Source organism: Scyliorhinus torazame, chromosome 6 (assembly GCF_047496885.1).
Source record: "Scyliorhinus torazame isolate Kashiwa2021f chromosome 6, sScyTor2.1, whole genome shotgun sequence".
Taxonomy (NCBI): Eukaryota; Metazoa; Chordata; class Chondrichthyes; order Carcharhiniformes; family Scyliorhinidae; genus Scyliorhinus; species Scyliorhinus torazame.
The window spans coordinates 104,659,021-104,683,322 of NC_092712.1; the positions used below are offsets into that span (position 1 = coordinate 104,659,021).

The window sequence follows — 24,302 nt, forward strand, 5'->3', positions numbered from 1 at the left end:
CGCTGAGAAGGCTACCCGCTGCCAACATCCCCCCCCCCCCCCCCCCCCACCATCCCTACCGAGGGCTGACTAAGTCATTTCAACGTTCAACTTCATGGACACCTTGCTGGTCACTGTCGCCCAGATACACGAGGGGACGCAAAAAGACCCAGTATGTATGCTGCATAGTTTTACACGGGGGCCAGCGAGGGAAGCTGCCCGAGGACCTACAGGTTTTTGATGCCAAGTTGCAGGAGCTCAGTGTGTATGATGGCATCCTCCTGTGTGGGGCTCGAGTCATGGTCCCAAGCCAGAGCAGACAGGTGATCCTCAAGGATCTGCACAACGGTAACTAAGGGTGTCAAAAATGAACTGGCCAGAAAGTGTTGGCCAAGCCTGGATGGCACAATCGAACGACTGGCCCAACAATGCACCACATGCCATGCATAGCAAAGCTTCCACCAGCCACCTCATTATGTCCATGGGAATAGCCAGGCTGACCTTGGGTGCGCTGGAATGTCAATTTTGCCAGACCTTCCAAAGGTCAATGTTTTTACTCATAGTGGATGCCCATTCCAAGTGGCTGGAAGCCCATCGGATGTCGTCCACCACATCAACGACCACAGTTGAGAAGCTGTGGCTCACTTTCAGCATAGCGTCCCAGAGGTGCTAGTCACAGACAACGACATCCCGTTCATCAGTGACGACTTTGAGCATTTTACGAAGGCAAACGGGCTTACGAAGTCAAGAGGGCTAGGATGTACTTCTGAGGTTGCATAAGGCTCTGGTCAGACCCTATGTGGAGTATAGTGAGAAGTTTTGGGCCCCGTATCTAAGGAAGGATGTGCTGGCCTTGGAAAGGGTCCAGAAGACGTTCACAAGAATGATCCCTGGAATGAGCAGCTTGTCGTATGAGGAACGGTTGAGGACTCTGGGTCTGTACTTGTTGGAGTCTAAAAGGATGATGGGGGATCTTGTTAAAACTTACAGAATACTGCAAGGCCTGGATAGAGTGGACGTGGAGAGGATGTTTCCACTTGTAGGAAAAACTATAACCAGAGGACACAATCTCAGGCTAAAGGGCCGATCCTTTAAAACAGAGATGAGGATGAATTTCTTCAGCCAGAGGGTGGTGAATCTGTGGAATTCTTTGCCGCAGAAGGCTGTGGAGGCCAAATCACTGAGTGTCTTTAAGACAGAGATAGATTGGTTCTTGATTAATAAGGGGATCAGGGGTTATGGGGAGAAGGCAGGAGAATGGGGATGAGAAAATATCAGCCATGATTGAATAGCAGAGCAGACTCGATGGGCTGTGTGGCCTAATTCTGCTTCAATGTCTTATGGGATGCAGCACATCAGCACAGCCCTGTATCACCCTTCCTCTCATTGGGCTGGCCGATTGAGCTTTGCAGACCTTCAAGAGCGGGATGAAGAAACAGACCACAGGGTCTGTGGAGATGCGAATAGGAATATTTTTGTTTAGCTATCGGGCCATGCCGCATGCCATGACCGGCGCAGCATCAGTGGAACTTTGGTGGGCCGGAGGCCTCGCGTTCCCCGATATTGGCAGGAAAGTACAATGTGGTCAGGACCTGCAGAGGTGAAGCGAGGCAGGCAGATGTGGACGGGTAGTTTCAGAAACTTCGCGGACGGTGCCCAATGGATTCCAGGGACAGTGGTACAACAGATCAGACCGGTTTTGCACCAGTAGAAGAACTGCGAACAGATGGTGCGGAAGCACCTTGACCACCTCAAGATAAGGGGGGCAGTGTTAGGCCATTCCCCACCAGAGGAACCATCTTCCAGCCACATCGCCCCGACATATGGGGGCCCCGACATCAAGATCCGAGAGGTGGTAGACTCCGACTTTGAGATCAGGAATCCGAGGGTGACCTAGCCAGGGATCAGTCGTCAGTGGTGTCCCCCAGACGGTCGTCAAGTAAACAACATTCCCCGACCCAGCTCCGCAGCCACTGAAAGTGCAGTTGCGGGTGAAGAGGAGCAGACCTCGTCCTGTTCTACCTTCTTCAAAGGGACTTACGGACATCGGGGGGGGGGGGGGGGATATTATAACCCCCAAGAGACCCACGGGGATGACCCGATTAATCTCCCCATGAGTTTTGTGGAGTACAACCTATCTCGCTGAGGGGTGGAGGCCCATCAGCAGGATAGTTAACTCAGTACCATAAAAGTTGGCCCAGGTAGGAGCTGAGCTGCAGAGTCCCAGCTGGAACTGATACTGTTATTTGTAAATACTTTCCTTTTGGAAATCAACCATTTTTTAACATTCCTTTCCAGACTCCTCCATGACTGGTAAACGTTTCTTTTATTTTTATTAGTATTTTCTTTCCCTTAATTTCTTTCCCTTTCCCCTCTGTTGTCTGTCTTTGTGCGTGCATAGAGTGAGGCAAGTTAGGAAGGGGGTGTTGGGAAAGGAGCAGTAGATAGCCAGGTACATTTTCTATCTATTGAATTATAATACTGTAACTAATAGAAGTTTACTTGCGTTTAAAAATACAAACCTGGTGGCTCTAGTTTATTGGGCTCGACCAAGGATTTCGGGTATTTTAAATAAAATCTAATTTCATCTCTGCTGCGACTCCGGGCCAAGTGTGGAACTAGACCAGGGTGTTGTGACACTGGGTGGATGCCAGTGTTGTAGCTGTATTGGAACAGCTTGGCAAGAGGTGTGGCAAGTCTTCAGTACTTTTGCCAAATATTGTCAGGGCCATAGACTTTGCAGTAACCACTGCCTTCAGCCATTTCTTGATATCACATGGAGTGAATCGAATTGGTTGAAGACACATCTGTGATGCTAGGGACCTCGGTTGGAGACAGATCAATCATGCACTTGGCATTTATGGCTGAAGATTGTTGCGAATGCTTCAGCCTCGACTTTTGCATAGATGTGTTGGGCTCCTCCATCATTGAGGATGGGGATATTTGTGGAGCCTACTCCTCTAGTAAGTTGTTTAATTGTCCACCACCATTCACAACTGGATGTGGCAGGACGGCAGAGCTTAGATTATCCATTGGTTGTGGAATTGCTTAGCCTGTCTATTACATGCTGCTTATGCTGTCTGGCACGTAACTAGTTCAGTGTTGAATTTTCACCAGGTTTTATTTTTAAGTGTACCTGGTGTTGCGCCTGACATGTCCTCCTGCAATCTTCCATTTATGCCTGTGGTCAACGATCTTAACTACAAGCCTTTCAATTACCACCTCTGGCCTGTGGAATGTTTTACTCCAATTTACCATACCAAAACATCCAATAAAATATTGAATATCCTTCTTAGACAATTTTTTTAGCCTTCCCTGTTCCAATAAAAAGTTTATCTGGTCTTTCCTCATAAGATGACTTTATTGAGATATGCAAGACAATAAATTGTAAAAGGAAAGGTTCATCCAGAATGCTATAAACTAAACCAAAGGAGACACAGGTTCAACTGTGGAAAGGGATAACTTTGGTATTGATAGAATAACTTTTTGTATCTCAACAGGTCAGCTTTTTTCTTCCAAACTCCTTGCCACAGCTTCTGTCAGATGACTTTCCTAATGAATCATCCACAACTTTTTCAAAAACCACAGGCCTCTATGTTCTGAATATCCAAACCATAATGATGGCACATCCACATTATACACTGTTATTATGGCTTAATAATTCCAAGAAATGATTTGGTGTGTAACTTATGTACATTAGGCCATAATTTACTGGAACTTGTGTGCTGTTCCATAGAGACTCTCACTGACAAGGTTGAACTGCTAACCATAATAGCTCTGCCTCCATTAGAATCAACGTCACACTCACGTTTGTTAAATTATCACACTGAGATTGATACTTAGACCATTCCAGATTGGCACTGGAGAGTCAGTGAAGAATTCAATCACACAGCAAGTTGACTCAGGATTAAATTTTTACCTATGTTCAAGAAACTTCTTTAAATCTTAAACTAATTAAGTAAAAAAAAAGTGCTTTATCATCCAACTTGTTCTGATTTTCGGCCAACTGGTATTTGTTTATTTACTGAGATTGCGAACCAAGCAAGAATTACAACCAGTGGCAGAATATGTCTAGGGATTTCACACAACTTGGAGACATCCCTATGCAAACAGGTCTTTCTTAATGTCAATTTATTGTTTTATGCTATGGTTTTAGTACAAACTCGTTATTATAAACCCAATCTGGATATTTTTTCCATATTTACACTGCCCATCCTATGTCACCAGATCAATGCTTAAAATTGTCCCTGATGACAAAAGCTTTGTTCCATTCTATCCCTGGTGTTTTACTGTGTATTAAATATAGCTGCACTGCTTCCTATTCACAGATGTGCTTGCTGTGGCAGGTGCAAAGTATGGATCCAACAAATTATGATACGAATTGGCCATTGGAGGTTTGGGGGCACATTGATATATGGCTGCTCCTATTATTACCATTGCAACAAATCCTGCCCATTCCACGTCTAGGTTTTTTTCTAATTGTCCGCCAGCTTTTTGGTTAGACTTGTAAAAAGGGCTTGCATTAAAAAAAGAAAATGTAGGAAATACAAGGCAGGTTAGGCAGCATTTGCAGAGGGAGAAACAGTCAACATTGTAACTCGCTGACCTGCAGTCAGTTCTTGAAACAAGGGCCTGGATTTTGTGGTAGTTATGACAGCCAAACTGTCAGTGATTGCAGTCATTAATTCGCTGGAATTGAAAGCATCTTCTGGAGTCCAGGCACGTAAATGTGAAAATTCATAAATTGATGTCAGTGAGCGAAGAATTTAATTCCCTACAATGCATTAGACTGCAGTTTATTAGAAATCACTGAACTGATGAGAACTTGCCCTTTCATGCTCATCGTCTCACTGGAAAAACTGTTGAAAGAGTTACACCTTCTTGAATGAGGTGTTACTAGGTTTATTGCTCAACAACCTCTCTGGCCCTGAAAAAAAAACCAATTTGATGTTTGTCGAATGTCAAATTTCTCTCATGATTAAAAATTCAACTGTCATATTTTCAAAAGTTTGTTTGCTTAGGTTCTGCTTTGGTCCCATGTATATATCCCATTTATTTCACTCTCTGTGTTATTAAAAATGGAAGGATAGGATAATTACTGCATTTTAATTCCTGGTTTGCCTAAGAATGCTTTTTATGTGATTGGCTGCTTATCCTGCTTGATGGCATCATTATTCCTAGAACTCTGTAGATACCCTTGACTAGATGTCTACAAAATTATGAGGGGCATAGACAGAGTGGATAGTCAGAGACTTTTCCCCGGGGTAGAGGGGTCAATTACTAGGGGGCATAGGTTTAAGGTGAGAGGGGCAAGGTTTAGAGTAGATGTACAAGGCAAGTTTTTTTTTTTTTTTACACAGAGGGTAGTGGGTGCCTGGAACTCGCTATCGGAGGAGGTGGTGGAAGCAGGGACGATAGGGACATTTAAGGGGCATCTTGACAAATACATGAATAGGATGGGAATAGAGGGATACGGACCCAGGAAGTGTAGAAGATTGTAGTTTAGTCGGGCAGCATGGTCGGCACGGGCTTGGAGGGCCGAAGGGCCTGTTCCTGTGCTGTACATTTCTTTGTTCTTTGTTTGTTCTAGATTCAAACTTCATGACAGGAAAGAGGAAATTCATATCAGTGAAAGCACTGGTTCATTGTGGTCAGCTTTATTTGAGGTCACTGCTGAGTGCTATCACTTCACCCCTGGCCACAAAATCCAGCCGTTGGCGGCTGTTAATCTCTCCACAGAAGCTGCCCGACCTGATCAGTATTCCCAGTGTTTTCTTTTTTATTTCAGATGTCCCGCATCCCCAGCGTTTTGGGGTTTCTTTTCTCTCCAAGAAGGCTTCGTCAGTTATTCCTTTTTCAAGAATCATAGAATTTACAGTCCAGAAGGAGGCCATTCAGTCCCATTGAGTTTGCACCCATCCTTGGAAAGAGTACCGTACCTAGGCCCACGCCCTGACCCTATCCCCGTAACACAATAACCCCAACTAATCTTTTGGACATTAAGGGCAATTTAGCAGCCACCTAACCTGAGCATCTTTGGACTGTGGGAGGAAACCAGAGCACCCGGAGGAAACCCATGCAGACACGGGGAGAATGTGCAGACTATCATCCAAGGCTGGAATTGAACCTGGGACCCTGGAGCGGTGAGGCAGCAGTGCTAACCACTGTGCCACCGTGCGGACAGTTGATCTATTTATTTAAGACACTGTCCTCCTACTGCTGCTTTTGTACATCCATTCCTTTAACTTCAGAGTCCACAGACTGGCATTTGTGAGCCACATCCTGGCATTTATACCACTCAGCTCCAGCTCACCATCCTTGTCACAGGATCATTAAGCCAGTTCTTGTTTGTCTGCTGCAGGGATGAGGCTGAATGTAGCTGTGCAAACACTGGGAACTGACTCACATACCGGTCTCCCTGAACAAGAACCAATATGGAAGTGTTCTTAGACAAATAAAGAGCCTTTTCTCGTTTAAAGATGTTAATTGGTCTGTCTGGTAACCAGAATTACAGCTGTTTAAAAATAAATGTAAACATTAAATGAAGAGTTAAGGGGGTCAACGTTTTAAATAACTATTGGGAACACGGGAGTAGGCCATTCAGCCCCTCGAGACCCTAAATTTGGCAACTTCTACCCTGGACAGAATTCAATTTCGAGAGCATTTCCAGATTTGGGTTGTTGCTGAAAATAATTTCATTACAAAATGATTGAAATCACGCGCGGATCAAATGCTTCTGTTGCCTTTCATTCCAACTGCAAAATCACAACCGTACTACAAAATAATATCAGCGGAGATGACTAGAGGGGTCGATGCCAAACAGGCGAATATAAATGGTATCTTCATGCGGTATCTTTCTTGTCTATCGATAGCTGAGGGATACGAAAAGATACATTCGTTGGCTCATCAAGGGCCGGATAAGATATCATAGTATGTGTGAAATCTCTCAGCTGCAACAATAAAAGCAGAAAACTAAAAGGACTCGTATTGTTTTCTTCTGGTTTTGTGCAGCCACTCGATGTGTGGAAGTTTCAATCTCCACATGCAAAATAACTGCATTCTCAACTGAACTATGCTTAAGCTAAATATAAATCCACTAGGAAGGGGAAGCTATTTCAACCAGACCGCAGTAAAAGTAAATGTTTAGCAATAAGATATAAGGTCGCCTTGTGGTAATGCTGAAGAGCGATTGACGGATGGGAGGGATTCATTTCTGAAAGAAAGCGGGGAAGCTGCCTGCTGAATCCATTCACGGAGGACAATTCTTTATTATCAGGTTTTGATATGCAGTGTACCTTTTATTTTAAACTTGGGAGCTCACGACTGCTGGACTTACCGTGACAGGTTTTTCAAGACGTGACCAGCCGCTTTCTAATGATTAGTTGCGTTATAACTTTTTTTTGCCAAGTCCCTGATGAAGCAGGAATGCTCACCCCTCAGTGAAGGTTGGAATGGAGCAGGCCCTGCGCTTGGAGCGGGCTCAGTTAGAGGCTTGTCACGGCGCCCCGGCACTGTACTCCCAGGCATTTCCGTCCAGCCCGTTCACAGTGCAAGCCAGCGGATAAAGCAGGTTTAGAGTTGGTTCCCCGTGAAGAGGGGCGAGGAAATTTCACCGACAAAAGCACCTGGAGATGTCCCGATCTGCTATCAGGGTAACGATGTCGATAGGGAGTGAGCGGAGATTAAGCGCAGACAGAAAACAGGCGGCCACCAGGAAGAGTCATAGACCCCAATTCAAACAAAGCTATTAACACTGCTTACTCGCATAAGCGGGTTGGATAAAGGAGGCTCCAGAACAGTATATGTTGGAAAATTTCGTTGTTTTCTTTGCACTTGCTTTCAATGCCAAATAATGACTCCAGGTCAGGGGTTAACTGGGATTTCCTTGGAATCAAGGTGACACACCTGGTAAAAGAAGATTGGCACCAATCGTATTTTTGAGATAAACTCGTAATCCTATACTTTGAACCAGGCAGTTCTGCAATACAGGAGATTGGTTGGTGACTAAGAATCAATCTGCTGACTGATAGGATCTGGAGATTAAAGCAGCAGAGATTCTCCCGACTCGATTGTAGATAACTAGGAAATGCAATAGCCCAACCGACGTGGGTTCTTAGCTGGATAAGAAGCCAAAAGCTTAACAGAATTCTGACCTGGTAAGTTGTGTGTTATTAGTTGTTCAAATTTGTAGTGTTCATGAGCTGGCAATATTGTTACGAACATTAACTTAAATTATTTGGGTTTTTGCAAATTGGTGTTCTTGCAGGGACAGCACCTTCATATTGGAAATTAGACATTCTGCTTATGGAGTTTTTTTTGTAATTTAGCTCGGTAAAGAGTATGATAGATTTTTTGGGGGATATATTGGAGACCAAGCTGACCAAGAAAAAATGTTTGTCGAAATAACAAGTCTTCGAATGAGTGCCTGACTTTGTTTTAGGGTCTTTTCAAATTCTCATTTTTGTATGTACAATTATGGACTTTCTAAACTTGTACCATTAAACCTTCAGCGTGTGATTATAACAGTTAAGGACTGTGATTTTCATTGAACTTAAACTCTGTACAGAATAAATTACAATGTGAAAATACAATCAAGACTTTTCCACTAAGTGATGGTACCAGTTTTTTGACCATTGTATCCTATTTGTGATGTCCTAGGAATTTAAATGCTCCTGATTCAACTTCTCTTTTCCCCATTACTGAATCTTACATACAAACATACAAATTAGGAGCAAGAGTAGGCCAATCATCTCCTTGGCCCTGCCACACCATTCAATAAGATAGCTGAGCTGATTGTAACCTCAACCTCATTTCCTCCGGGTGCTCTGGTTTCCTCCCACAAGTCCCGAAAGATGTGCTTGTCAGGTGAATTGGACATCCTGAATTCTCCCTCTGTGTACCTGAACAGGTGCCGGAGTGTGGCGACTGGGGAATATTCACAGTGACTTCATTGCAGCAGTAATGTTAGCCTACTTTGACACTAATAAAGATTATTGTATATTATTATTATTTAGTAAATGTAATCTGTTAAGTCATATTGTCAGCTTCTGAGTTAATGTTCTCATTTTTATGGACCTGAGAAGTATTTGTTTCAAATTGTGCACATATTGGGGTGTTATGGGCCAGGGTTTGGAGAACCCCAACAAAGTGTATCATGGAGTTCACCTGACCCACCACTTTTAATAGATTGTGGTATGGGGAGCACACTGCCCACGCTATAGGTGTGGTACAGCAGAAATGGAAAAGTATTTTTTAAAGCAAAACAATACTTTTTCTATGAACTCAAGTCAACCTTTTTAAAACATACAGTGAACATCTTAGCAACTATCAATTTAAATATAACCCCCAAAGAATACAACACTAAGTAATCCTTAACTTCCCAAACAACATCCAGAAGACAGAAGAAACACCTTTTCACAGAAGCACACTAGGTTTACATTCACTACTGAGAACATTTATAATTCTGAATTCACCAAATGATCAAGAGATAGTATTTTCTTGGCAGAGCGATCAACAGTATACCCGCTCTGTCTGGCTTCAGGTCCAACACTGAAAACAAAACTAAAACACACCCTGCAGCAAACAGCCAAAAACAAAAGTAAAAAGATGACAGACAGCCCAGCTCCACCTACACTCTGACATCACTGATAAACACCCATTTCTTAAAGGTACATTTCTTAAACACCCATTTCTTAAAGATACTCTCACATGACACCTCCCCCCAAGAAAAAAAAATAGACCATCAACTTCAAGATGGTTTAATTTTTCAACTTTTCGCTATCCTTTAAGAAATACACACAGTAAATATACTTTGTTTCAAAAAAAACAACACATGCAAACAGATATAATAATATAGTCCATTTTTGTTTCATTCGTCTTCCTCCAACTGAAATCCGTCTTGATTGACAGTCTCATTGAACAAGTAGCACAAGCCATCCATTCCTCTACGCCTTGGCATATCTCTTAAAGTCAGATACTTTAGTTCAATCTGATCACAGAGTCCCTTGCCATTCTCCAACATATGAGCAATTGGTTAGCACAGCTTTCAGGCAGTCAAATGCCTGTTGAAATTCTGCTGTCCATTGAATTTTTTGACGTTTCTTCAGCAAGTCCGTCAATGGAGCAATCACGCTACAACAATTTTGCACAAATGTTCGATCAAATCTACTCGTGCCAAATAATCGCATTATTTCCCTTTGTCTTGAGGGTATTGAAAACTCCTCAATAACTGTTGGTTTCACATCGCATGTGACCATTCGTCCCTGTCCAATTGTATGGCTAAGGAAAGCGTCTTGAGGATAGTGAAAATTCCTCAGTAACTGTTGGTTTCACATCCCGTGTGACCATTTGTCCCTGTCCGATTGTATGGCCGAGGAAAGTGACTTGGGCTTTTCCAAATTCACTTTTGGCTAGGTTTATCACCAAACCCGCCTCCTGAAGTCGATCGAATAAATCCGTCAGATGTTTTAAATGTTCTGTCCATGTCTGGCTGAAAATGACCAGATCGTCGATGTATACCGCACATTTGGGTAATCCTGAAACAACTTTGCTAGTTATCGGTTGAAATGTGGCTGGAGCGTTTTACGTGCCAAATGGCATAACTTTGAATTGGTATATACCATCTGGTGTCACGAAAGCTGAAATCTCCTTCGCCCTTTCAGATAAAGGTATCTGCCAGTAAGCTTTAAGTAAATCCAGTTTGGAAATAAAAGCTGATTGTCCCACTTTCTCAATACAATCCTCCAAACATGGGATAGGATAAGAGTCCGTTCTTGTAACTGCATTAACCTTTCTATAGTCCACACACAACCGTAGGGTACCATCTGGTTTAGGTACCATCACTATGGGTGAGCTCCATTGGCTGCAACCCACTTCAATTATGCCATTTTTAAGCATACTCTCAATCTCTTTGTTAACCTGTGCCAATTTTAAAGGGTTAAGTCTATATGGATGTTGTTTGATTGGAGTAGCATTTCCCACATCTACATCACATATATCCATTTTAATACTTCCCAATTTATCTCTACAAACTTGCCCATGTGATATCAATAACTCTTTCAGGTCAGTTCGTTGTTCCTCAACAATTTATCCCAATTTTTAAGAACATCCTCATTTTCCAATTCAATTTGAGGTATGTCAAATTCACAGTCATCTGCATTTGGTTCATCACTTTGAGTTAGAATCATTAAAACCTCCTTTTCCTCTTCTTCCCTTTCAAAGTGCCTTTTAAGCATATTCACATGACACACTCGGTGAGTCTTCCTTCTATCTGGTGTTTTTACCACATAATTCACCTCACTTAATTGCCTTTCAATCTGATACGGTCCACAAAACCTAGTTTTTTAACGGCTCACCTACCACTGGTAACAACACTAAAACTTTATCTCCACTGGCAAAACTACGAACTTTGGATTTCTTGTCCGCTACCCGTTTCATCACATTTTGTACAACTTTTAAATGTTGTCTAGCCAATTCACCTGCTCTATTTAATTGTTCCCTAAAATTTGACACTTAATCCAATAATGTAAGTTCCAATTTCTCACTCACCAATTTTTCCTTAATCAATTTAAGTGGTCCTCTTACCGCATGACCAAAAATTTGTTCAAAAGGACTGAATTTGGTTGAATCATTAGGTGCATCCCTAATTGCAAACAGTACGAATGGAATTCCTTTATCCCAATCCTCTGGATAATCTTGACAATAAGCCCTCAACATTGTCTTTAATGTCTGATGCCACCTTTCTAATGCTCCCTGTGATACTGGATGGTATGAAGTTGATTTAAATTGTTTTATTCCTAAGCTATCCATAACTTCTTTGAATAATCTTGAGGTAAAATTTGATCCTTGATCCGACTGTATTTCTGGGGGTAGTCCATATCTAGTAAAGAATTTAAGTAACTCCTCCACAATCTTTTTAGCTGTAATATTACGTACTGGAATGGCCTCTGGAAACCTAGTAGACGCATCCATTATAGTCAACAAAAATTGATTCCCACTTTTCGTTTTAGGAAGCGGTCCTACGCAATCAATTAGGACCCTTGTAAAAGGTTCCTGAAATGCTGGAATGGGTATTAAGGGCGCTGGTTTTATCACTGCTTGAAGTTTCCCTATCACTTGCCATGTGTGACATGATCGACAACATTTAACTACATCTTTATGTAGTCCAGGCCAATAAAAATGTTTTTGGATTATAGCTTGAGTTTTCCTTATTCCCAAATGACCTCTCACTGGTACCTCATGTGCAAATCACAACACCTCCATTCTATACCCTACTGGCAATACTACTTGATGAACTTCTGCCCACTTTTCATCTGCCTGCATATGTAAAGGTCTCCATTTTCTAATCAAGACATCACTTTTACGGTAATAACACTCTGGTATACACTCAGATTCCTTTTCCATGTATGCTTTCTGATACATCTGTTTTATTTCTATATCTTTTTGTTGTAACTCTATATCTTTTTGTTGTAACTCTGCCAATTTTCCTGAACTAAAATTATCCACCTCATCCTCCACCTGTTCTTGTTCTTTTTCAACCATCTGATCAAAATTTGTTTCTGATAATTGCACTTCAACTTAATCTTCATTCCTTGATTTCTTCTCTTGTCTTAACCTGTGACTTTGTGACCTTGTTGCAACACAATCCGGAAACCCCCCAGGATATTCGTCCTTCAACACCTCAGTTGTCTGATGTTCCATTGACTTATCAATCACAGTAGGCATCACTCCCACCTGCTTAGACTTTGACGCTCTTTCTCACTATCCTCATCACTATTATCCAACTGTCCTTTACGCCTGCCAATTTTAACTGACTGTCATGTTTCATGGCCATTTTCTGAAGTTCAAACTCTCTCTTTTTATCTTTTTCCCTGATCTATATCTCCCTTTCTCTTTCATTTTGTTCTGCTAAGGCTATTTTTTATGTTTTCCTTTCTTCTCTATTTTTCCTCTCTTTCTCTTTCTCTTTCTCTTTCTTTTTCCTCTCTCTCTTTCGTATTCAAGCTGCTTCAATTGTTTCTCATTCCATTTGTTTAATTTGTAACTGAATTTTTGCCATTTCCAATGAGTCAAACTGTATCTCCGGTAACTTTAAATGCTTAGCCACCACCATAATGACCTCCTCTTTTCTCATTTTGTCAGGTAGTGTTAACTGCAATGTGTTTGCCAAATCTACAGTCTGCTTTTAGTCTCTGTCTGTAAGGTACTGCGTGTGACTGTCTCCACCCCCAAAAATTCAGAGCCTCTGAAAGAACCATTGTTCACAACACACTCCCTACTTAAACTAAAATACCACACCTGAAAAGCACCCACAATATGCTCACCCCTCACTGTCTTTAAGTTCACTAAGCCAATCCAATAGATAGACTTTTATCCCGGACGAGCCCCAAATTTGTTATGGGCCAGGGTTTAGTGAACCCCAAAGTGTATCATGGCGTTCACCTGACCCACAACTTTTAATAGATTGTGGTATGGGGAGCACACAGCCAATGTGTGGTACAGCAGAAATGGAAAGAGATTTTTTGAAGCAAAACAATGTTTATTCTATGAACTCACGTTAACCTTTTTAAAACATACAGTGAACATCTTAGCAACCATCAATTCAAATATAACCCCCAAAGAATACATCACTAAGTAATCCTTAATAACTTCCCAAGCAACATCCAGAAGACAGAAGGAACACCTTTTAACAGAAGCACATTAAGTTTACATATGCTGAGAACATTTATAATTCTGAATTCACCAAATGATGAAGAGATCGTCTTTTCATGGCAGAGAGATCAACAGTACACCCGCTCTGTCTGGCTTGAGCTCCAACTCTGAAATCGAAACTAAAACACACCCTGCAGCAAACAGCCTAAAACAAAAGTAAAAAGCTAACAGACAGCCCAGCTAACATCACTGATAAACACTCATTACTTAAAGGTACATTTCTTAAACACCCATTTCTGAAAGGTACTCTCACATGACATGGGGATTGTATTGGATGATGGCTGTTGTATTAGATGATGGCTGTTGAGGCTAGGTCAGTTGCAAAATTCAAAACCAAGTTGGATAGATTTGGCTTGGGTAAGAGATGGAGAACAAAACAGTTGGGACATGATCAAATTGAACGATGGAACATTCAAGTAGCCTTGATGGCTTTCTGCTCAAATTTAAGAATCTCAAGCCCGTTATTACAACAAATCATGACTTGTCCCTCCCTACCTTGGATTCCCCGCCCAAACAACTTGCCCCACCACCCAGCTGTACACCCTTTCTCAGATTCTCACTTCATACTTTCAGTCTTTATTCCACTGTTGGTTGCTGAGCCAGGTCTCTCTCTCTCTCTTTCTCTCTTTCCCCCCCCCCCCCCCCTCACCCCTCACCGCCTGTTAACTGCAATCTACTCCTTTAAGGACCACACCTGTAGAGTGGGCCATGTGCTCCCCATACCACAATCTATTAAAAGTTGTGGGTCAGGTGAACTCCATGATACACTTTGGGGTTCTCTAAACTCTGGCCCATAACAAATTGGGGGCTCGTCCGGGATAAAAGTCTATGTATTGGATTGGCTTTGTGAACGTAAAGACAGTGAGAGGTGAGCATATTGTGGGTGCTTTTCAGGTGTGGTATTTTAGTTTAAATAGGGAGTGTGTTGTGAACAATGGCTCCTTAATCCTTCCAAAAAATTAAAACTTGTTGTCTCATGCCTCGTAATACTTCTTTTCTTTTGTCCCATGCCAGTTCTGAGAGATAAAGCCCAGAACACCATGGATGATCAGAGATATTCAGGATACAATGAGAAGGAAGAGAGAGGCTTTTAATAAGTACAAGGTGTTGTCTCATGCCTTGTAATACTTCTTTTCTTTTGTCCCATGCCAGTTCTGAGAGATAAAGCCCAGAACACCATGGATGATCAGAGATATTCAGGATACAATGAGAAGGAAGAGAGAGGCTTTTAATAAGTACAAGGGGAGCAAATAAACAGAGGCATTACTGAAGGACAGAAAGTCCAGGATGGAGCTTAAGAAAGCAATTAGGAGAGCAAAGAGGGGATATGAGAAATCTCTAGCTGGTATAAGGAGGGAAAATTCCAAGATGTTCTATAAGTATATCAATGGGAAGAGGATAACTAAGGAAAAGGTAGGGACCAAGGGTGAAGTCTGTGGGTGGAGCCAGAGGACATTCTTAGGGTGTCCTATATTTCAAATCTTTCTTCACCCAAGAGAATGAGGAGGCAGGTGTGGAACTCGGAGAGAGACTGAGGTTATTGAGCAAGTTGTCATAGGGAGGGGCAAGGGATAGGAGATGTTGGGAGGTTTAAAAGTGGAGAAATCTGCAGGTCTGGACGAATTGTGTCCCAGGTTGCTTTGTGAGACCAGGGAAGAGATCGCAGCGACACTGATCCGAATTTTCACTTCTTCTCTGGCTACGGCAGAAGTGCCAGAGGACTGGAGAACCGGGAATGTGGTCCCACTATTTAAGAAAGGCTGTAGGGATAAGTCAGGGAATGACAGACCAGCGAGTCTCACATCAGTGGTGGGGAAACTAATGGAGAAAATTCTGAAGGAGAGAATCTATCTCCACTTGGAGAGGCAAGGTTTGATCAGGAATAGTCAGCATGGCTTTGTCAGAGGGAGGTCATGCCTACCAAATATGATTGAATTTTTTGAGCATGTGACTAAGTGTGTAGATGAGGGTACGTTTACGTGGATTTCAGCAAAGCATTTGACAAGGTCCCACATGGGAGACTTATAAAGAAAGCAAATGCACATGGGATACAGGGAAACTTGGTAAGGTGGATTCAAAACTGGCTGATCTGTAGGAAACAGAAGGTAATGACAGACGGCTGCTTTAGAGACTGGAAGTCAGTGTCCAGTGGCGTACCACAGGGATCAGTGCTGGGTCCCCTATTATTCGTCATTTGACTTAGATGACTATGTGGGGAATAGGATCAGTAAGTTTGTGGAATGCAAAGAGAAGCCAGGTGGTTAACAGTGAGGCTCAAGAGTCTTGAGTTGCAGGCAGATATGTACGGGTCAAATGGGCAGAAAGGTGGCAGATGGAATTGAGTCCTGAAAAGTGAGAGGTGTTACACTTTGGAAGGAGCAATTTGACAAGCAAATATTAAATGAATTGCACCACATTGGGAAGTCCTGAGGAACAAAGAAACCTTGGCGTGTTTGTAAATAGATCTCTGAAGGCAGGAGGGCAGGTTAATAGGATGGTGATAAAGGCATATGCCTTTATCAATCGTGGCATAGATTACAAAAGTAAGGAAGTCAATTTGGAGTTATATCGAACATTGGTGTGGCCACAGCTGGAGTACTGCGTGCAGTTCTGATCGCCACTTTATAGGAAGGATGTGATTGCACTGGAGCAGGTGCAGAGGCGTTTCACCAGGATGTTGCCTGGGATGGAACATTTTTAATTATGAAGAGAGGTTGGATAGACTTGGCTTGTTTTTGTTGGAGCAGAGAAGACTGAGGGACGACCTGATCGAGGTGTACAAGATTATGAGGGGCATGGACAGGGTGGATAGAGCGCAGCTGTTCCCCTTAGTTGAAGGGTCGTTTACGAGGTGACACACGTTCAAGGTGATGGTCTGTAATGCACTGCTTGGGAGGGTGGTAGAGGTGGGTTGCCTCCTATCCTTTTAAAAGTACCTGAATGAGTACTTATCACGTCTTAACATCCGAGCCTATGGGCTAAGTGCTGGCAAATGGCAGATCAGATGCCTTTCATGCGGCGGTGCAGACTCAATGGGCCGAATGGCCTTTTCTGCACTATCTTTCTGTGATAAAGGATAGAGTTGTAAAATTCTCAGAACACCATTTAATTATGGAATTTGACTTAGTCACGGAAAACCAATGCTTCTCGGATGTTAACCTTGCATGTCATGACATTTGTGGTTTGAATTAAACTGCATAATCTAACTCACCATGAACAATACCCTATAAAATCAGCTTGTGATTTGAAAATCAACTTGGTGTCTGCAAAATCTTTGCGTAAATGACACCACAGGTGTAAAGATGCAAAGACTAACTACAGATGTACACTGTATAAGAACATTTTATGCAAATATCATGCAGCTGGTTGCTGCAAATTTCTTACTTGTAAAGGAGTGACAAATCAGAACTCCTTAACTAAACTACGTAAAATTACCAGTGCTGAGCCTATGAAATAACAATGAAAAACAACAGCATTTTTTCTTTAATATTCAGGATTCAAAATAAAGTTTACATTATTTTAGAAACATAAAAAAGGTGTAGAGAATTGTGAAACATGTTTCATTATGATTTTCCCTGGATTGCTGGTAGCATGTCTCTAACAGCATTTAAGAATTTGTTTTTCCAAATTATTGAAAAATTTACCTGGATGTGAATTTACTGGATTATCAAATGTTTGATAGAAACAGAAGTTACCCCCAGAGAGAGGTAAAGTTCGAACCATTCCGATCTATCTTGTTCATATTGAAAAGGCAAAAATAATAATTGTTATACTTTAAGGTCGTCTTATACAGTTATAGTGAGCTGCTGAATTGTTATTCCTCTGTGTTTCTGCTAATTAACATATCAGTCATTATTTACCTTGTGATAGCAATGTTGAAACCCTTTCTTGGGTCACCCTTGCCTCTAATGAAATATTCCCCTCAACCTCACCATCCTCCACGACTGTATATTCTCATTCCTGGTAACATTATTGCATCTTTTCTATTTGCTGCTATGTTCCCAGGTTAGGAAAAAACCACGAGAACCATATTTATCTGTTCCATTCTGATTGGGCTTGTCCTTGTAACCCCAACTGGTCGTTTTTGTTTCTCCTCCCTAGCCCCCATTTTCCTAAGAGAGACGGAAAAGTTGAAGCACTATATATAGCCAATTACAGTAATCTGTGGGCTTGACGCCTCAACAAAGCGATCAGGAAAGTTATTGGATGCCAGCATTCATTGACTATTCATTTGCTGCATTGATCGTGGATTTTCAAAAATGTATATAGCTCAAAAGGGGTCATTTTAATTAGTTTGGGTGGACAAGTATTAGTGTGTGGGGGAGGTTATAACAGAAAATGCTGGCTTGTCAGCAAGCCAGCTGGAACTTACCAACTTCCACATTTAATTGAAGGTTTTCGTGAACATGTGGAAAATACCTGTTGCATAGTGAGATTAACTATTAACTTGTTCTAAAAGCCAATTTTCCACATGTTTTAACTGCCAGCATACAGGTTTTCTGGGATTCCTGGAACAGAGGAGATTGATCGAGGCTGGAAATCCTAAATAGAGAGATATCATTGAATTTACAGAACTCCCTCACTAATAGCATAGTGGGTGAAAATACACCACATAGAACATAGAACATAGAACATTACAGGGTAGTACAGGCCCTTCGGCCCTCGATGTTGCGCCGACCTGTGAAACCACTCTAAAGCTCATCTACACTATTCCCTTATCGTCCATATGTCTATCCAATGACCATTTGAACGCCCTTGGTGTTGGCGAGTCCACTACTGTTGCAGGCAGGGCATTCCACGCCCTTACTACTCTCGGAGTAAAGAACCTACCTCTGACATCTGTCCTATATCTATCTCCCCTCAATTTAAAGTTATGTCCCCTCGTGCTAGACATCAACATCCGAGGAAAAAGGCTCTCACTGTCCACCCTATCCAATCCTCTGATCATCTTGTATGCCTTAATTAAGTCACCTCTTAACCTTCTTCTCTCTAACGAAAACAGCCTCCAGTCCCTCAGCCATTCCTCATAAGATCTTCCCTCCATACCAGGCAACATTCTGGTAAATCTCCTCTGCACCCTTTCCAATGCTTCCACATCCTTTCTATAATGCGGCGACCAGAATTGCACACAATACTCCAAATGCGGCCACACCAGAGTTTTGTACAGCTGCAACATGACCTCATGGCTCCGAAACTCAGTCCCTCAACCAATAAAAGCTAACACACCGTACGCCTTCTTAACAACCCTCTCAACCTGGGTGGCAACTTTCAGGGATCTATGTACATGGACACCAAGATCTCTCTGCTCATCCACACTGCCAAGAATCTTACCATTAGCCCAGTACTCTGTCTTCCTGTTATTCCTTCCAAAATGAATCACCTCACACTTTTCTGCATTAAACTCCATTTGCCACCTCTCAGCCCAGCGCTGCAGCTTATTTATGTCCCTCTGTAACTTGTAACATCCTACCGCACTGTCCACAACTCCACCGACTTTAGTGTCATCTGCAAATTTACTCACCCATCCTTCTACGCCCTCCTCAGACTGCAGCGGTTCAAGTAGGCAGCTCATCCCCACCTTCCAGGGCGCGACCGTGCTAGGTTCGCATGGTGATACAGTGGTTAGCACTGTGGGACCCGGGTTCGATTCCGACCTTGGGTGACTGTGGAGTTTGCGTGGGTTTCCTCTGGATTGTCAGGTTTCCTCCCACAGTCCAAAAATGTATACGTTAGGTTACGGGGATAGAGCAGGGGAGTGGGCCGAGGTGAGGGGTCTTTCAGAGGGTTGGTGCAGACTCGATGGACTGAATGGCTTCTTGCTGCACTGTAAGGATTCTATGATTCTCTCGGGCAATTGGGGATGGGCAACAAATTTTGGCCCAGCCAAAGCGCACATCCTGTAAAAAATAATTTAAACCCCCCCCCCCCGCCCCCCCCACTTTGGCAACATCACATTTCCACAGCCAACAATCCAACTCTCTCACTGACATGCATTGCTCACCGTCTAATCTTTGTCATACCATTTTCCTAAAGGCGGAAAGCCATTTGGCAGGCAAGAGGCAATAATCAGCATGCCTAGATAGTGGAGCTTTGGAATAAACTTCATGATGCATAAACAAAGACCAGGGGTGGGATTCTCCGACCCCCTGCCGGGTCGGAGAAGCGCTGGGGGGCGGCGTAAATCCCGCACGCGCGCCTGCCGAATTCTCCGAAGGGTGAAAAGTCGGCGGGGCATAAATCGCGCCGCCCGCTTCGGAGAATGGCAGGGGCGAGCGCGAGACAATGGACTCCAGGGCTGCCCATATTCTCCCGGCCGGATGGGCCGAAGTCCCGCCGACGTGACCACGGGTCATGTCCATCCTGGCCGTCCGGCGTGGAGGTAGGTCACGGCCTGGGGGGCGGCCGCAGGAGAGGTGATGGCGTGGCCGCAGTCTGTGTGTGTGTGGAGGGGTGGGGTGGGCTTCGGGGGCGTGCCGGAGAAGGGGGGGTGAGTGCCGGCGAGTGGGAGGGGGACGGGTGGGGGGGGGTGAGTGCCGGGTACGAGGCGGGGGGGGGGGGGGGTTAGTGCCGGGGGTGAGTGCCGAGAGGGGGCGAGTGCGGGGGACGGGGGTGAGTGCTGGGGATAGGGGGGGGGTGGTGAGTGCCAGGGACGGGGACGGGGTGAGTGCCGGGGACGGGTGGGATGAGTGCCAGCGAGGGGGGCGGGGGTGGATGAGCGCTGGGGACGGGGGAATGAGTGCAGGGGAAGGGGGGGGTGAGTGCCGGGAAAGGGGGGGGGGGATGAGTGCCATGGGCGGGGGGGGTGAGTGCCGGGGACGGGGGATGAGTGCAGGGGAAGGGGGGGGTGAGTGCCATGGGGATGGGGGGGGGGGGTGAGTGCCATGGGGATGGGGGGGGGGTGAGTGCCATGGGGATGGGGGGGGGGTGAGTGCCATGGGCGGGGGGGGCGGGTGAGTGCCGGGGACAGGGGGGGGGGTGAGTGCCGGGGACAGGGGGGGTGGGGCGAGTGCCGGGGACAGGGGGGGCGGGGCGAGTGCCGGGGACAGGGGGGGCGGGGCGAGTGCCGGGGACAGGGGGGGCGGGGCGAGTGCCGGGGACAGGGGGGGCGGGGCGAGTGCCGGGGACAGGGGGGGCGGGGCGAGTGCCGGGGACAGGGGGGGCGGGGCGAGTGCCGGGGACAGGGGGGGCGGGGCGAGTGCCGGGGACAGGGGGGGCGGGGCGAGTGCCGGGGACAGGGGGGGCGGGGTGAGTGCCGGGGACAGGGGGGGTGGGGCGAGTGCCGGGGACAGGGGGGGCGGGGTGAGTGCCGGGGACAGGGGGGGTGGGGCGAGTGCCGGGGACAGGGGGGGCGGGGTGAGTGCCGGGGACAGGGGGGGCGGGGCGAGTGCCGGGGACAGGGGGGGCGGGGCGAGTGCCGGGGACAGGGGGGGCGGGGCGAGTGCCGGGGACAGGGGGGGCGGGGCGAGTGCCGGGGACAGGGGGGGCGGGGCGAGTGCCGGGGACAGGGGGGGCGGGGCGAGTGCCGGGGACAGGGGGGGCGGGGCGAGTGCCGGGGACAGGGGGGGCGGGGCGAGTGCCGGGGACAGGGGGGGCGGGGCGAGTGCCGGGGACAGGGGGGGCGGGGCGAGTGCCGGGGACAGGGGGGGCGGGGCGAGTGCCGGGGACAGGGGGGGCGGGGCGAGTGCCGGCGACAGGGGGGGCGGGGCGAGTGCCGGCGACAGGGGGGCGGGGCGAGTGCCGGCGACAGGGGGGGGCGGGGCGAGTGCCGGCGACAGGGGGGGCGGGGTGAGTGCCGGCGACAGGGGGGGCGGGGGCGAGTGCCGGGGACGGGGGGGCGGGGCGAGTTCCGGGGATGGGGGGGGTGGGGCGAGTGCCGGGGACGGGGGGGGGGGGAGTGCTGGGGGTGGGGGAGGGGGAGCACGTAGTGGGGGAGGAACACCAGGAGGGAGAGGAGGACGTCACGGCGCCACGGCAACGGAGGCACCCGAGGAGGCCCCGTGTGTACCGGCCCCGGTTGTCGTACCAGGGCCTCATGGACTGGGAATGCAGGAGGAGACTCCGGATCAGCCGGGAAACCGTGGCACACACCTGCCACCTGCTGGGCCACCTGGCACCGCGTGGCACTGGGGGTACACCCTCTCCCCGTGTCCGTCAAGGTTACGGTGGCCCTGAACTTTTATGCCACGGGGTCATTCCAGATGCCAGGTGGGGACCTGTCCGGCATATCGCAGACATCGGTCCACCGGTGCATCGGGGCAGTGACAGACTCCCTATATGCCATTGCGGACCGCTACATCCGCTTTCCTGTGGACCGGGCCAGCCAGGATGCCCGGGCCATGGGCTTCTCTGCCGTGGCTGGGTTTCCCATGGTCCAGGGCGCGATTGATGGGATGCACGTCGCCCTGCGGCCACCTGCAGATAACAGGGGCCGTGTTCACTAATAGGAAGGGGACCTATTCCATGAACATCCAGGTGGTTTGCGATCACCGCATGATTATCCTGCACGTCTGCGCCCGGTACCCGGGAAGTGTACGTGACTCATACTTGTTGTCGCGGTCTTACACCCCGGCATGTACGAGGGACTCCATCCCCGGCTGAGGGCTGGTTGCTGGGCGACAGGGGTTACCCGTTGCGGTCGTGGCTGATGACGCCTATACGGAGGCCACAGAATGACGCGGAGAACAGCTACAATGATGCCCATGTAGCGACAAGGGGAGTGATCGAGAGGTGCTTTGGCGTGCTCAAAATGCGTTTCAGGTGCCTGGACCTCTCTGGGGGCGCCCTCCAGTATCCAGATGGGCTCGGCCGCATCATTGTGGTGTGCTGCGTCCTGCACAACAGAGGCCCAGCAGAGGGGCGATGTGCCGCAGGCAGAGGAGGGCGGAGTGGAGGAGCAGCGGGAAGAGGCGCAGTCCTCCCCAGATGAGGGGGATGGGGGCAATGGTCAGGGCAGACGGGCTAGACATGGGCGGGTGGCTGTCCACCGTTACCGGCTGGGCCAGCGGGCACGGGACAGGCTGATAGCCGCCCGGTTCACTGACTAGATGGGCGTGGGAATCGGTGAGTATGGCCACAGACCGCACACCATGGTAACACCCAAACACCCTCTCACCCCCCCGCCCCCCCCCACCCATCCACCCACCCAGCACCCTCACCCCCCCAACCACACCCACCCCACCCGCATGCACACCACCCCTCCATTGCAGATCCACCGGCGGCACAACGGGCCGGGCTCACACAGTTGCGGGTGGACGCTTGTCTATTGCAGGCCTTGGAGGATGATGACAACCCGCCTCCGATGAGCTCCTGGCTCTACATCGTTGGACTATGTCTGACCCATGGCCACAGTACCACCATCCACCCGGACCATCCCTGCATGCGGCTGTGACACTGCAGCGCACGGTCCCGTCCTCTGCCCGGGGGGATGGTGAGGGCGGCCCAGGGGGAAGGGGGCAGACTCACCTGGGGCTGAGGTAAGACCACCCCTCACACACACACTTGCGCTCAACGTACATGACACCCCCGCACGCTTCGGACAGAGCACAAAGGCAGCTTCTGTAGTTGTTAAAGTGATTTGAAGAACAAACTGTGCATACACGTGCCCTAGCCCCTAAAACTCGTCTGTGCCCTACACCCGTGCCAACTTACTCAGTGTCTAATTGTTTGGCCTTACGGGCCCTTTGACTACGCCTAGGTGGTTCCCCAGATGGCACAGCAGAACTGTAGGTGGACTCCTGCGATTCCTGCCCTCTGACTCGGGATCCCTTTGGCGGCCGTTTCCTGGATGGGCCAGGCTGCGGCCCGGGCAACTGGGATGGCGGGCTGCCAGCCTGTCCTGCCCGTTGCCCACCCGATACACCTGGGACGGGGGGGGGGGGGGAAGAAGAGTCCGAGGTGCAGCAGTGTTCCTGGACCTCCCCTACAGGGGGACGAGGGACGGGCGCCAGCAACTCCTCCTCCCTCGGGGTGCCCAATGGCCCCCAGGCCTCTACATGGGTCGGGGGTGCGAAAGGACCGGCCATCCGACACCCCTCTGACACCTGGCGCTGCCAGTCCTGGAGGCCCGTGCTGGTATCGACAGGGATCTGCAGGTTTGCAGCAATGGAGCTCAGGGAGTTGGCCATCCCTGTCTGTGACTGTGCGACGTTGGCTAGCAGATGGGCAATGGCGCCAATGCCCTCAGCGATGGCCTGCAGAGACTGGGCCATGGCCTGCAGAAACTGGGCTATGGACTGCAGGGATTGGGCCATTGCCTGCTGAGACTGGGCCATGGCCTGCTGAGACAGGGTCACGGCGTTGAGCGCCTCTGCCATCTGCCGCTGGCGCTGGCTCATGGCCTCCTGTGAGAGGGCAGCCATGTCCTGGGCCACAGACGCCGCCTGCACGGAAAGCCCCAGGTCTTGCATACTGCTCCCCATGTCTGACACCGTCGCACCCATTGCCTCCACCGTGGACGTCACCCGTGCGGTGTCGGCCTGGGTGGCACGCATGACCGGCACCACTTCCAGCTCCTGGACGCGGGTGGACTCCTCCACCTGCGACCGCAGCCGCCGCAAGCCACCCGTCACCCTCTTCGCTCGTCCCAGGTTCAGTGGTTGCATCGGATCTATGTG

The 24,302-nt window shown here is 47.5% G+C and overlaps 2 protein-coding genes across 7 annotated transcripts in view; one reads left to right on the forward strand and one right to left on the reverse strand.

The window, feature by feature from the left end:
* Window positions 1-19,276, reverse strand: part of LOC140424931 (uncharacterized) — a 170,488-nt gene extending 151,212 nt beyond the window's left edge. The window contains exon 1 of one of the 2 annotated variants that reach the window (XM_072508613.1): window positions 19,211-19,276. In XM_072508613.1, the coding sequence (XP_072364714.1) occupies window positions 19,211-19,261 (51 nt within the window). In that variant the 5' untranslated portion in view covers window positions 19,262-19,276. Of the gene's footprint in view, window positions 1-7,315; window positions 7,476-19,210 lie in introns of those variants that run through there. The other variant, XM_072508614.1, reaches the window with a different exon arrangement.
* The window catches only part of LOC140424929 (metalloreductase STEAP2-like), a 108,451-nt gene continuing 92,123 nt past the window's right edge, over window positions 7,975-24,302 (forward strand). For all 5 annotated transcript variants that reach the window (XM_072508602.1, XM_072508603.1, XM_072508604.1 and 2 more), the window contains exon 1: window positions 7,975-8,135. The gene's annotated coding sequence lies outside the window, so the exon portion shown is untranslated. The remainder of the gene's footprint in view (window positions 8,136-24,302) is intronic.